Source organism: Entelurus aequoreus, linkage group LG21 (assembly GCF_033978785.1).
Source record: "Entelurus aequoreus isolate RoL-2023_Sb linkage group LG21, RoL_Eaeq_v1.1, whole genome shotgun sequence".
In the NCBI taxonomy this organism is placed as follows: Eukaryota; Metazoa; Chordata; class Actinopteri; order Syngnathiformes; family Syngnathidae; genus Entelurus; species Entelurus aequoreus.
In genome coordinates, this window is record NC_084751.1 from 35,585,793 (window position 1) to 35,600,922 (window position 15,130).

The window sequence follows — 15,130 nt, forward strand, 5'->3', positions numbered from 1 at the left end:
ACAACAGGGTTATGCTGAATTGTTCCAGGGACCACGTTATCAGAAAGCTAAGGAATGAGCGTGCGGATTTCTACATTTTACTATTATTTTTTATTTTGTATATTCCTGAGACTCATCGTCCTCTACAGTGGACGTTTGATGATTGTATATTCTTTGTCTGTTTTTAAGGACCTACTGCAAGAAATCTATAATCAAAGGCCATTTATACGACAGCGCTCCAGTGTTAGTCTCTTCTAGGCCTGGGACATTCAGCCTATAAATGAAATATGCAAATTTTTCACCAAAAATTCGATTTACTTTTTTTTCCCATCCCCCCTACTTTTTAAAGAAGCCAATGAGTACAAATAGACTTAGACAAACTTTAATGATCCACATTAAAGTTGATTAAATGATACACAATAAATGATACAAATGATGAGATAATTCAAAACTTTTACTTAAATTTTACTTTTTTAACTGAATTTTACTGCATCTTACTCTTAGCAAAATTCTAATTCTAAAATCCATTAAATAACCATCCAAAAAGCACCAACAATGCTCTATTTACATTTCATGACCTGAATATTAACCAAGTATTGGTGATGTTGTGGGCAGCACGGTGGAACAGGGGTTAGTGCATGTGCCTGAGTTCAATCCCGGGCTCGGGATCTTTCTGTGTGGAGTTTGCATGTTCCCTCCGGGTACTCCGGCTTCCTCCCACCTCCAAAGACATGCACCTGGGGATAGGTTGATTGGCAACACTAAATTGGCCCTAGTGTGTGAATGTGAGTGTGAATGTTGTCTGTCTATCTGTGTTGGCCCTGTGATGAAGTGGTGACTTCTCCAGGGTGTACCCCGCCTTCCGCCCGAATGCAGCGGAGATAGGCTCCAGCACCCCCCGCCACCCCAAAAGGGACAAGCGGTAGAAAATGGATGGATGGATGGATGGGGATGTTGTCATTATAAGCACTAATGCAGAAAAACTATTTATAGCAGTGCCGTGATCACAAGCTTGTGTGCCAATGTTAACATGATTGATTGGTGAGCTGCTTCCTTGCTGGCGAAATATTATTCTAGGATCATAAATCATGCCTCTCACCTGGATAGTAGAAGGATGAGGACGTATTCCGGCAAGTTGGTACACTTTGACAAATGATCAAAATACGTAAACATTACATGTCATTATAAATGTGCCTGTTACTACATCACATGTATATTCACAGCATGTACAAAACCCAAAACCAGTGAAGTTGTCACGTTGTGTAAACTGTAAATAAAAACAGAATACAATGATTTGCAAATCCTTTTCAACCTATATTCAATTGAATAGACTGCAAAGACAATATATTTAATGTTCGAACTGAGAAACTTGTTTTTTTTTGTAGATAATCATTAACTTAGAATTTAATGGTTTTGATTGATTGATTGAGACTTTTATTAGTAGGTTGCACAGTACAGTACATATTCCGTACAATTGACCACTAAATGGTAACACCGGAATAAGTTTTTCAACTTGTTTAAGTCGGGGTCCACTTAAATTGATTCATGATACAGATATATACTCTCATATATACACTATCATCATAATACAGTCATCACACAAGATAATCACATTGAATTATTTACATTATTTACAATCAGGGGTGTGGAGGAGGGGGGGGGGGGTAAGATATGGACAGCAAGTAGTGGACATAGAGAGAGAGAGAGAGAGATCAGAAGGCATAAGAAAAAGTATCTGCATTTGATTGTTTACATTTGATTATTAGCATTTGATTATTAGCAATCCGGGCAGCAACACATAGCAAAAAAGTTGGCACAGGGGCATTTTTACCACTGTGTTACATCGCCTTTTCTTTTTACAACACGTAACGCGTGTAGAATGTGGTTTGGCATTGTCTTGCTGAAAAAAGCAGGGGCGTCCATGATAACGTTGCTTGGATGGCAACATATGTTGCTCCAAAACCTGTATGTACCTTTCAGCATTAATGGTGCCTTCACAGTTGTGTGAGTTACCCATGCCTTGGGCACTAATACACCCCCATACCATCACAGATGCTGGCTTTTCAACTTTGCGCCTATAACAGTTCGGATGGTTCTTCTCCTCAAAGCTCGGATGAGCTCGGGCCCAGCGAAGCCGGCACCGTTTCTGGGTGTTGTTGATAAATGGCTTTGGCTTTGCATAGGAGAGTTTTAACTTGCACTTACAGATGTAGCGACAAACTGTAGTTACTGACAGTGGTTTTCTGAAGTGTTCCTGAGCCCATGTGGTGATATCCTTTACACACTGATGTCGCTTTTTGATGCAGTACCGCCTGAGGGATCGAAGGTCACGGGCATGCCGCTTACCTGCAGTGATTTCTCCAAATTCTCTGAACCTTTTGATGATATTACGGACCATAGATGGTGAAATCCCTAAATTCCTTGCAAAAGCTAGTTGAGAAATGTTGTTCTTAAACTCTTCGACAATTTGCTCACGCATTTGTTCACAAAGTGGTGACCCTCGCCTCATCCTTGTTTGTGAATGACTGAGCATTTCATGGAAGCTGCTTTTATACCCAATCATGGCACCCACCTGTTCCCAATTAGCCTGTTCACCTGTGGGATGTTCCAAATAAGTGTTTGATGAGCATTCCTCAACTTTCTCAGTCTTTTTTGCCACTTGTGCCAGCTTTTTTGAAACATGTTGCGGGCATTAAATTCCAAATGAGCTAATATTTGCTAAAAATAAGGTTTTCCAGTTCAAACGTTAAGTATCTTGTCTTTGCAGTCTATTCAATTGAATATAGGTTGAAAAGGATTTGCTAATCATTGTATTCTGTTTGTATTTACGATTTACACAACGTGCCAACTTCACTGGTTTTGGGGTTTGTATATAAAACCATAATGGAGGTGTTTGGAGGTCTTTTTAGGCAGAATACAGCGACTACGATAGGTTCCATTGTAAGCGAACTTTTTAACGTATTTAATATTTACAATGCATTAAAAAAAACAAAAAACACATGTGTTCTTGTTTTACATAATGATTATGAATGCTACGCAAAACTACCCCAAAAAGTGCAGTTCCCCTTTAAGAGGGGAGAGGCGTATTATAGTGGCTTTTGAGTGTAGTTGCAGTTTTCACACACCAGATGTCAGTAGAGTGTAGGCGACTGAACACAACACAGAGTCGTTTGAAGAGCGACGTACACCGGAAGTGATGATCCCGCATTAAAACCAACACAACTACAGGCAAGTTTATGTTGTTGAGTCGATATAATTGTCATAAGTTCTGTTATATATTTAAACTTTTTTTTAAAGATTTGAGCAGGGCTCGGTAACCTTCACCATACAGAGAGCCATTTTAACCCTTTTCCCACCAAATAAAACCCACCGAGAGCCGCAAACTCTGTCTGTTCCATAAAATGACGATAACGCCACTTACAGTTTCACTACACTTATGAAATATCATTTATTAAATCAAACATTAGACAGAAAACGATTCACAAAGTATTTTGTGAAGGCAAATTAATCTGTCCATGAAGCTTTAAATGTTGTATTTTACGTCAATTGCTAGCTTACCGGAAGTTGACCGCCAAAAAAAAAAAAATACAATTGCTAGGCAACAAAAGATGGCACAAAATATTAAAATATGTTTTATTTTTATATTACAAGACCACAGAAATCTCCAAAATAACAACTGTAACATTAAAATTTACTAAATAAAATAGAATTAATTACAATTAAATAGCCATTATTTATTGACATTTTGTGTCAAAGGCAAGCCAAAGGGAGCCAAGCAGGGCCAAAGGCATGAAAGAGCCTCATGTGGCCCCAGAGCCAACTGGACTAGAGGAACTGCTCTTTTTTAATTTTGTCTATCATTCACAATCTCCGTGTGAGACAAGAACACATTTTTTATGCCTTCCAACTCGTAAACAAATGCTAGCAAGAGGTGGCTAACAATGCAGGTAATGGGGGTTTCGATCTATTCCGCCTATGAAGCTCTCTTAAAAACATCCAAAAACCTTCATCAACATTTTATACAAATGCTATAAGTTTGAAGTAACGGGCACATTCATAACATTTCCAAAACCCAAAACCAGTGAAGTTGGCACATTATGTAAATCGTAAATAAAAACAGAATACAATGATTTGCAAATCCTTTTCAACCTATATTCAATTGAATATACTTTTGACGTGTGTTTGGGGTCATTGTCCTCTTGGAACACCCAACTGCGCCCAAGACCCAACCTCCGGGGCTGATGATTTTAGGTTGTCCTGAAGAATTTGGAGGTCATCCTCCTTTTTCATTGTCCTATTTACTCTCTGTAAAGCACCAGTTCCATTGGCAGCAAAACAGGCCCAGCGCATAATACTACCACCACCACCATGCTTGATGGTAGGAATGGTGTTCCTGGGATTAAAGGCCTCACCTTTTCTACTCCAAACATATTGCTGGGTATTACAACTCAGTTTTTGTTTCATCTGACATCACATGGACAAAGATAAGACTTTCTGGAGGAAGTTCTGTGGTCAGATGAAACAAAAATTGAGCTGTTTGGCTACAATACCCAGCAATATGTTTGGAGGAGAAAAACGGAGGCCTTTAATCCCAGGAATACCGTCAAGCATGGTGGTGGTAGTATTATGCTCTGGGCCTGTTCTGCTGCCAATGAAACTGGTGCTTTACAGAGAGTAAATGGGACAATGAAAAAGGAGGATCACCTCCAAATTCTTCAGGACAACCTAAAATCATCAGCCCGAAAGTTGGGTTTTGGACGCAGTTGGGTGTTCCAACAGGACAATAACCCCAAACACATGTCAAAAGTGGTAAAGGAATGGCTAAATCAGGTTAGAGTTAAGGTTTTAGAATGGCCTTCCCAAAGTCCTGACTTAAACGTGTGGACAATGTTGAAAAAACAAGTCCATGTCAGAAAACCAACAAATTTATCTGAACTGCACCAATTCTGTCGAGAGGAGTGGTCAAAAATTCAACCAGAAGCTTGTGGATGGCAACCAAAAGCACCTTATTGCAGTGAAACTTGCCAAGGGACATGTAACCAAATATTAACATTGCCGTATGTATACTTTTGACCCATAAGATTTGGTCACATTTTCAGTAGACCCATAATAAATTCATAAAAGAACCAAATTCATGAATGTTTTTTGTGACCAACAAGTATGTGCTCCAATCACTCTATCACAAAAAAATAAGAGTTGTAGAAAATATTGGAAACTCAAGACAGCAATGACAATATGTTCTCTACAAGTGTATGTAAACTTTTGATCGCGACTGTACATACAATTACGTTGTGCTAGAATGAATAATTAATAATGAATACGTTTCTTCACTAAACTGTCGATAAAAAAAGTGAAAATTAAAATACTGCTTAAAAACTTTAGTCATAATTTTTGCACTAATTTTTGAGCTCCAGACGTCTTCTGTTTGTTTGATATTGTCATTACTGCCACAAGTGGTGGAAAAGTGCATTACAACCGAGTACTGAAAAACAATGGCAGAGCCGAACAACCGGCCCTGGCCCTATGGCTAAGAAACACTTCACTAAAGGGCGCCGCAAGAATGAGCAGGAAAAAAAAGATGATAGATTTATAACAATTGATCAATACGTGACTACTGTAGTTTGTGTTGTGCATACAATAAACAAGACGGGCTTGGGGTTTTTTGGCAAGGTTTTCCTTGTAAACCGAATCCTTCAAAAAGTTGGGCGTGTGAAAACCGAGGTACGGATGTTTTAGAAGAGTTAGAGGTGAAAAATACTTTTGAGCAACGTGAGATCCAAAGCATGACTTGTGGTGAAACGGTTTCTAGATTTTAAGGTGAAAAACCGACAGCTCATGAATTGAACCATGAAAGGGTTTCTAGATTTTAAGGTGAAAAACCGACAGCTCATGAATTGAACCAAGTTGAAAAACTTATTTGGGTGTTACCATTTAGTGGTCAATTGAACGGAATATGTACTGTACCATGCAATCTACTAATAAAAGTCTCAATCAATCAATCAATCAATCAATCAATCAATCAATCAAACTCACTTGCCAGAATTTTACTGTCAAATCTACTTTTGTTGACTTTACAGTAGTACATTACAGTCAATGGAAAAACAGTACTACTGTTATTTTCACGTTTGTTTTTTTTACCGTAAAATCTTTTTTTTTTTACACAATGTGTGTTCCAAGGATGACGGACGACGATCATCAGGCTGTGAAAAATGTGGAAAAAGTGGACATTGCATCCATTCATTGCGTACATTCTGCACATTACCCACAATGCCTTTCATTCCATTAAAGAATGAACAAAAAAAAGTCTGCGAGAAGGTGAATTCTTGTTTATATTCATCATACAATCAGCTGTCCCAAAAAAACTGCTTCAACAGAGCAAAGAAAAACTCTTATTTTGTATCGTTTCCTGTCTTCAACATTAAACAAAGCATTTGACATTTAAAAGGGCAGAAAAACGGCAGAAAATCTGGAAAAAAAACACAAAAAAACGTTACTTGTGCTCATGTTGTGTTACAATGAAAGTGTACAACAATACTGGCCGTGGTTGAGTGTAAAACATGACTTTAATCACTTGGCATTAGGAGTTTAAAAAATAAAAGTATGGTGCATTCCTTTTCATTGTAATAAAAAAAACAAACTAAACTTGGTTGATTTTTAGCCGGCCGACAAGCTGTCTGGAATGTGAGAAGACGCGAGGTCCTCTTTCTGCGGCCGTTACACAAAAAGCATGACAACATCGTACATAAGCAGGTGTAAGACATGCAAAACACCGAGCAGCAATAAATACACAAGAAGCGTGCGTGGAGAATGCAATTCTCTCATGCCCGCAACACGTTTTGTTTTTTTTGGCCAAGGTCACTTGTTCAAGCGTTTATTTAAACAGGAAAAAAAACAACAAAAAAAACAAAGCGCATAGGTACTCATGAAAACCTCCTCCAGGGTGCTACGGATTAATTCTATTGACAATTTCACCGAACCTGTGCCATTTGTTTGGTATAAATGTCTCAAAATAAATGTGCATTTCTCTTTTTTTTAAATATTTGAATCTGACGTTATTCATCTGTATTGGCCATTAACATTTTTTGTTACGCATTCGAGTAACAGGACTGAGTTTGTAGCGTAGAATTGACTTGTGGAATATGAACATGTTTCAGAGGGGGTCATGTATTAGGGCAGGGGGTGTCAAACTCGTTTTCATTGAGGGCCACGTTGCAGTTTTGGCTTGTAACTAGGGATGTCCGATAATGGCTTTTTTGCCGATATTCCGATATTGTCCAACTCTTAATTACCGATACCGATATCAACCGATACCGATATATACAGTCGTGGAATTAACACATTATTATGCCTAATTTGGACAACCGGGTATGGTGAAGATAAGGTCCTTTTTAAAAAAATTAATAAAATAAAATAGGATAAATAAATTAAAACATTTTCTTGAATAAAAAAGAAAGTAAAACAATATAAAAACAGTTACATAGAAACTAGTAATTAATGAAAATGAGTAAAATTAACTGTTAAAGGTTAGTACTATTAGTGGACCAGCAGCACGCACAATCATGTGTGCTTACGGACTGTATCCTTTGCAGACTGTATTGATATGTATTGATATATAATGTAGGAAGCAGAATATTAATAACAGAAAGAAACAACCCTTTTGTGTGAATGAGTGTAAATGGGGGAGGGAGTTTTTTTTGGGTTGGTGCACTAATTGTAAGTGTATCTTGCGTTTTTTATGTTGATTTAATTTTTAAAAAAACAAACAAAAAAAACCAAAAACAATACCGAATATAAAATCACATATACCGATAATTTCCGATATTACATTTTAAAGCATTTATCGGACATCTCTACTTCTAACATTAATAAAAGAAACATACATGTATAAGGATTAGCCGCATTACATTGCCACACCATTACCTATGCATTTGATTAGTAAATGTATATTTTACCTACAATGTAAGAAAAAAAAAAAAATCTGTGGATTTTGCCGTTAAAAAAAAAGAAGGCAGAATTTTACCATAAAATTTACAGTCAAAGGGTCACACTATTTTACTGTAAAATTCTGGTGATTGAGCTGCCAAGTTTTTTTGCATGAAAAATATGGTTGCTGTTTTCACAGTGTATTACTGTAAAGTGTTTTTCTTACGGTAGGATTCTGAAGACCGAGCTGTTTTAAAAAAATATATATTATGTCATGTTTACAGTGTACAATTTGATGAACACCTTTCTTTGAAATCATAAGGCTAAGTAGATATTTACGTATGTTTTTTACCCCAAAAATGTTGAGAATGTATGATGATATATGTTGTATTATAACCGTATTTTTCGGAATATAAGTCGCAGTTTTTTTCATAGTTTGTGCCGGGGGTGCGACTTATACTCAGGAGAGACTTATAATATTATTTAGCTCATTTACGTAAGAGACTAGACGTATAAGATTTCATGGGATTTAGCGATTAGGAGTGACAGATTGTTTGGTAAACGTATAGCATGTTCTATATGTTATAGTTATTTGAATGACCCTTACCATAATATGTTACGTTAACATACCAGGCACGTTCTCAGTTGGTTATTTATGCGTCATATAAAGTACACTTATTCAGCCTGTTGTTCACTATTCTTTATTTATTTTAAATTTCCTTTCAAATGTCTATTCTTGGTGTTGGGTTTTATTAAATAAATTTCCCCCCAAAATGTGACTTATACTCCAGTGCGACTTATATATGTTTTTTTCCTTCTTTATTATGCATTTTCGGCCGGTGCGACTTATACTTCGGAGCGACTTATACTCCGAAAAATATGGTAGCTAGATAAAGTGTAAAAGATGTATAACTGCATGCAGAACATGTCTTTTTTTCCCTGTCAAAATAGAAAAAGAAAGAAAGTACTTTATTGATGTTATTTCCAATCTTTCACGGGCCGCTCAAAAATGATGTGGCGGGCCAGATCTGGCCCCAGGGCCTTGAGTTTGACACCTGTGTATTAGGGTAGCAGGACTGAGTGAAATTCCACGACTAAAGTGTGAATTTAAATTTTTTTTTTCCTTCAAGAAAATAAATATTAAGTCTATTTGGGAGAAAGAGTAACACGTAGAAGAGTAATTTTAGTAATGCAAAAACAGACAAGAAATGCTATTTTTCACATGTTCACAGTTGTTTAAAGTAGGGGTGTCCCAACCTGAAACATTGATATCTATCTAATATCATCCTAAAAAAAAAAGTATCAGATCATATGTGCTTGCATGTAAAATGTGTGATGTAAACTCCGATACAAGCGGCCCCATTTGTGCAAAGCTGGACAGCCAGTTAACGTCTAAATGCCCGCCAATAAGCACACAAGGTTGGTCTTTTCTTGTGTTTTCTCGTCAAGTCATTTACAAAAAGGTAAACATGGTAGGTTATAGGCTACTAGGAGCTGGCAGCTACACAACAGCTCAGCAAACAATAGCACACAAGCTAGATATTTGCAACAAGTGTCCCTAATTGAACAACATTGCAGTCTAAAACAGCACATTTGTCGATATAAACAATTGTAGTTGCATATTACTTACATGTACAAAGTATCCAAGGCAGAAGTGTAGTAGGAAGTATCAAGTAACAAACGTGTCCGCATAATTCGATGTAGTAAGTCATGTTCTTAACCTAATGAATTATTGTGCCCACTCCACTACAACTTAAAGACAACATAGAGTAAGTCCCTTTTAGTCGATTAATAATAAATAGGTTAGTGTTTTTCTTACCTACTATTGTTCTCTGTTTGACTCATTTCACTTGATCAAATATTTTCCAACATTCAACACGACAAAAAAATAAAAGATTCTTGCTGATATCGTATCAGATTTCTATCGGTATCGGCGAATACTTTCAAGGCTCCATATACGGTATATGTAAAAGTTGTATCGGGACACCCCTAGTTTAAATCTTTGTTCAATAATAAGAAATATTTTTTATCATGCATTTATTCATTTTATTCCAAATGGCACCGAGTGGGTGAAACGTTGCAAATACTTTGAAAACCGACGGTTTGTCATGAAAAGATGCAAAAAGCTAACGTTAGTCCAAAACTGCTGGTTCAACTTCCCAACAAACAACTTTTGACATCTTTTTTTTGTACTTCTGTAAGCAAGAACCTGCAAGTACAAAGGCTGTGTCTCAATGTGGTGTACTTCCGTATGTACACTTCATGTTTTGAGTGCGCTCACGCCGAGGAGGCAAATTGTAGTGCACTCTTAAGTACCAGGATGTTGCACTCAAATCAATGAAAAATAGTCAGTGTGCAATGAACTCATCACCTTCAATAGGTAACTCCGCCGCTCCCAGTCTGTGGAATGCTCTCCCTGACCACCTGAGGGCACCACAGACTGTGGATGCTTTTTAAAAAGCCTTTTTATAGATATATGCATACTAGTTCTAGCTATTAGGCTGTTCTAGTTTTTATTTTTAATTTTTTATTATTTTTTTATTATTATTATTTTTTTTCAATACACTAGCACTTTGAGGTTGTTTGCTCAATGTAAAGTGCTTTTTACAAATAAAATCTATTATTATTATTATTATAATATTCGCCATCTGGGGAGGAACTAACTTGAGTGGTCGCATTTTACCATTAAAAAAGGGGAGAACAAATATTGCCATGGCCATTTATGACAAGTCCTTGATTTCAGGGAAGTCGCTATCCAGTAATCTATTGATTAAAGTGTTCAATTAATTGAGTAATAGGATAAAACGCACTTTATTGCCCCGGAAAAAAAAGTTGAAATAACATGTTTTCGTCTTGCCTTTTTCGTTATAAATGCACATCACCATTGAAATTGCACTTTTAACGTGTGCAAATTTGTAATAAATTCACACACTTGCACCACCGCTCTCATGTTCACTCTACTGGAGTAAAACTATGTCCAAATATTTAAAGTTCCATGCACTCCCACGGAGATACATTTTTATTAGTTACGCTAATTTAATGATTAATCGAAGCAGCTTTTTTATTTATTTTTATTAATTAATTATTCATTGCAGCCCTAATTGATTTGAGACAGCAAGTAAGCACACAGTGTACTTATTGAAGTGTACTGATGGAAGTATTGCATTTGAGACACACCCTATGGTTTTGTTGTTGTTGTGTTTTTGTAGCCGATACTAACATTTCCATGCTGACGCTGTCATTGTGTCTTCATGTCCACTCGGACATTGGCAGATTATTGGGCCAAAAAACAAAAAGAAAAAAACTTTTGGATCGATTTGATTGTTGTCCATGCTTTGACAGATCAACTGTCCAAGATGTTTTGGGGACAAAAAACAGTCCAGCTGCTTTTTACAAGAAGATCCCCTGGAGGAGTTCTAATACGTGGCGAGTGGCGGCGCTACCATGGCGTGTGTTCCCTGAAGGTGTCAGGTAATGTGTCTTTCTAAGAAGTGGTTCACTTCCAGGTGTGACAGTCCATTCGAGGTGGTCCTGTGGGCCAAGGTGTCGCGGTCCGGGCCAATCAGAGTGATCAGAAGTAGAGAGCGGGCTCACTGCTGTAGTCCGACAGAGACGAACTGTCCGCCGGCGTCAGCTGAGGACAAAAATGCATCGTAGTTAGCAGTGGTGTGCTGTCAGGGCCTGCAAGGCCTTCTCTGCTGGCCTAACATAACCAGAAATCATGAGCATAATTAAAGATAAAATTATTTTTTTATTTACTTTCCCTAAATATCTAAAATTATTCATATTCTCTTCATGTCATATTATGCTCCTTCCAGTTTTTAGTTTTAGTTTGTATCCAATCAGAATTCAGCTAGATTATGTTGCCATGCTGTACGAAATCTGCCAGGGGCCTTCAGAATCAACAATGCGGGCACATACAGGTGATAGACAGATGCGATAGCCAATCAGATCACGAGTTGTTGTCAGTAAGGCCTTCTAGCTGGCCTAAGGTTGAACGTGACATTTACGCGTCCTGTGTTTGGATACTCATCGGGACCGTTTGACAACACATAAAATTGAGAGACAGTTGCAATAGCCAATCAAATCACAAGTTGTTGACAGTAGCCTATCTAGGTAGCCGGATGTTAACGAGACTGTGATTGGATACTCACTTGTCATTCCAAAGTGAGTATCCATTCACAAGTTTCAATTTTGCAGGAAGAGGTAAGTGTTGTGCCGTAGCCATAAATAATCAAATGTAAATAATCAAATGTATATACTTGTTCTTATGCTTTCTGAGCTCACTATGTTCACTGCTCGCTGTACATATCCTACCAAGTCAGACCTACCCTGTTTCAATGTCCATTTCTCAGATGATATAATTTTTGATGATTGAAATGCTGATATCAACCAAACCTAACTTGACAGTACCACATAAGATATGTTTTAATTGATTTTTAAATGCGCCAGAAAATTACCCGTTTTGTACACTGTTAATGTGTGATTCAATAGCCAGTAGGGCGTAAATGTGTTCCTGTATAGTATTTATCCAGCAATGGTCATGTGGTGACATCAATTATGGTATTTTGAGAGGTAAACATTGAAGTCGGAGATCACTGAAGGCCTAGGTGGGAAACGCACGGGCCGCCACTGATAGTTAGTCTCAATTAGCTCGCTAATCTCCCAGATGGGTGACTCGTGGTCAGGACTAAGGTGTAACACAATACGCGTATTTGTACCATATTTTCCGGACTATACTACACTTTAGGCCGCACCGGACTATTTACATACCTTAATTGTTTCCAAACGGTGTCTGCTTGTGCTGATTTGTAATGCAATAATATTTTGTCTACCTATAATAGTTTTATGTCAATAATGTTTTATGATTTATAAACCGCCTCCCCACCTTAGTCACAATATACCCAAACTTGTCCCATTAGTTCGTGCTACGTTTGTGCTGCAAAAGCTTTTTGTCTACCTATTATGTTTGTTGATGTTATTGTGCTGGTTATAAACAATATACGATAATAACATAAAAAATATAGATTGTTAATAAAAATTATAACAGAACATTTTTGTGCAGCACAAACTAGAACAAAAATAGTACAAACCATTTAATTTATGTATTTAGGCCCCTTGTGTACTCAGATTGTTCACCCGCTGCTTGTTCGCATCTTAGCTTGGTTGACCACCACAGCATTTCACTTCCGGAAAGAAGTCACGCCATGGAATACAGGCAACTGGATCGATACCCAAATTTGTAGTATTGCCCTTCTGTTTGTAAAGTATCCAAACAAAAGTGTTTATGCCTTTTTTACAGAAGTGTAGATAGAACCATGTTACAACAGAATGTAACCAGATATAAACAGTAAATTAACAACTGGATATGACACAATATGATATTGCATAGGTCAACAGCTAAATTAGGAGCCTTTGTAACCCGATTTGAAATGATTCTATTTTCATCAACCCTATTTTCCGGACTATAAGGCGCACATAAAATATTTTTTTTTTCTCAAAACTCGACAGTGCACCTTATATAACCCGGTGCGCCTAATATACGGAATAATTCTGGTTTTGCTTACTGACCTCAAAGCTATTTTTATTTTGTACATGGTGAAATGATAAGTGTGGCCAGTAGATGGCAGTCAAACATAAGAGAGACTGCAATATGATGACAATATGACTCAAGTAAGCAACACCAACATTTTATATGTTCCATTGAAAATATAGAACATTACACACGGCGCTCAAAAATCCATCAAAAACTTTTAGTACGACTTTGGTAAGCTATGAAGCCGCACCGCTTGATGGATTGTACTGTGCTTCAACATACGAGTATTATTATGGTGTGTATAAGGTAAAACATACTATCTGGCGTTTTGTTTCGCAATATTATGCAAAAGCAACTTTTCTTACCTTCTGGTACCTGCTGATCTGTATTTGGGATCTGCATAAATCCTGAAAAATTGTGTGTGTCCTCTTTTGTAGTCAGCGTAGTTGATAAGCTTTTTCTTTTTCTCTATCTTCTTGTTATGGGACATTCATCCTCATCTGTTGCCATTTCTAATATAAAGTAGTGTAAAGTTCTTACTTATATCTGTCAGTAAACTCACCATGAAAGCGTTAAAACATACCGGTGTAGTGAGTTTACATTATTCACCCAAGGAACTTTAGTTATTAGAGAGTTTCGGTCGGACGGTTTTTCACGGGACACATTTCCGGCCTTGTTGTTGTTTCCGGATGAGGAGATGCTGCTCCGTTATTGATTGAAATAAAGTCTGCATGTCATTAAAACAGTTAGCTCCATCTTTTGACACTTCTTCCACTCCCGTCCTTGCACGCTACACCGCTACAACAAAGATGACGGGGAGAAGACGCTGCCGAAGGTGAGCCACGTAAATAAGACCGCCCACAAAACGGCGCATTTGGAAGCGACTGTCAGAAAGCGTCTTGAAGATGATCTGTAAAACATAACCTATGCAACATTTAGACCAAAGAACCACCATTACATGTTATGTAGACCACAAGGAAGTGTTTTACATTTAGAAAAAAATCATAATATGACCCCTTTAATGCGCCTCTTGTATGAAAATAGACCTGAAAAGACCCCCTCATCGGCAGTGCGCCTTATAATCCGATGCGTTTTATGGTCTAAAAAATACGGTACTGTAAATCACCATATAGATTTTAGGCCAATCCCTATAGTTACACCCGTATTCATGAACCATAACAGGTTTTGGGTCAGAATGTTGTTGTGTTTCCAAGCAGTCCACTAATTGCGAGCGTAGACGAATGGAGTTGTCAGTTCTCACCATGACCTCCTCTGTCATCGATGTCTGCTGGACCTCCTCCTTGTTCACGCTGTCCTCCTCTTTGTATTTCTGCCACACGCTGAAATCCATCGAGTGCTTGGGAATGTAGTTGGCGAGGTCTGCGCACAAAAGAAGCATTGTGTAAAGAAAAGGTGCGATTCGACCTTCATAAGCAAAGTGAAGGGTGTAAGTTTGTCACATGTTCAATGTAGGCTGAAGCAGGGACAACCACCATGCAGCCTTTCAAGACCTAATGCAGGTAAGACCTTAACACAGACCCGGGCAAACTAAGGCCCGTTAAGCTTTTCAATCTGGCCCGCCGGACATTCCCCAACATTTTTTTTAGATCTTTAAGATGTAAACTGTAGCTGCCATTATGATGTGCAGTGATGTTTTCTAATGACCGTAAGTCTTGAACTATACAAAGTATT

General features: G+C 37.7%; 1 protein-coding gene across 1 annotated transcript in view; it reads right to left on the reverse strand.

Annotated features, from left to right (window-relative positions):
* Positions 1-6,034: 6,034 nt before the first annotated feature.
* The window catches only part of tprn (taperin), a 76,198-nt gene continuing 67,102 nt past the window's right edge, over positions 6,035-15,130 (reverse strand). Inside the window, exons 3-4 of the mRNA XM_062031567.1 lie at positions 14,700-14,818; positions 6,035-11,536 (exon numbers count right to left, since the gene is read on the reverse strand). Of these exons, the coding sequence (XP_061887551.1) occupies positions 11,474-11,536; positions 14,700-14,818 (182 nt within the window). The 3' untranslated portion in view covers positions 6,035-11,473. The remainder of the gene's footprint in view (positions 11,537-14,699; positions 14,819-15,130) is intronic.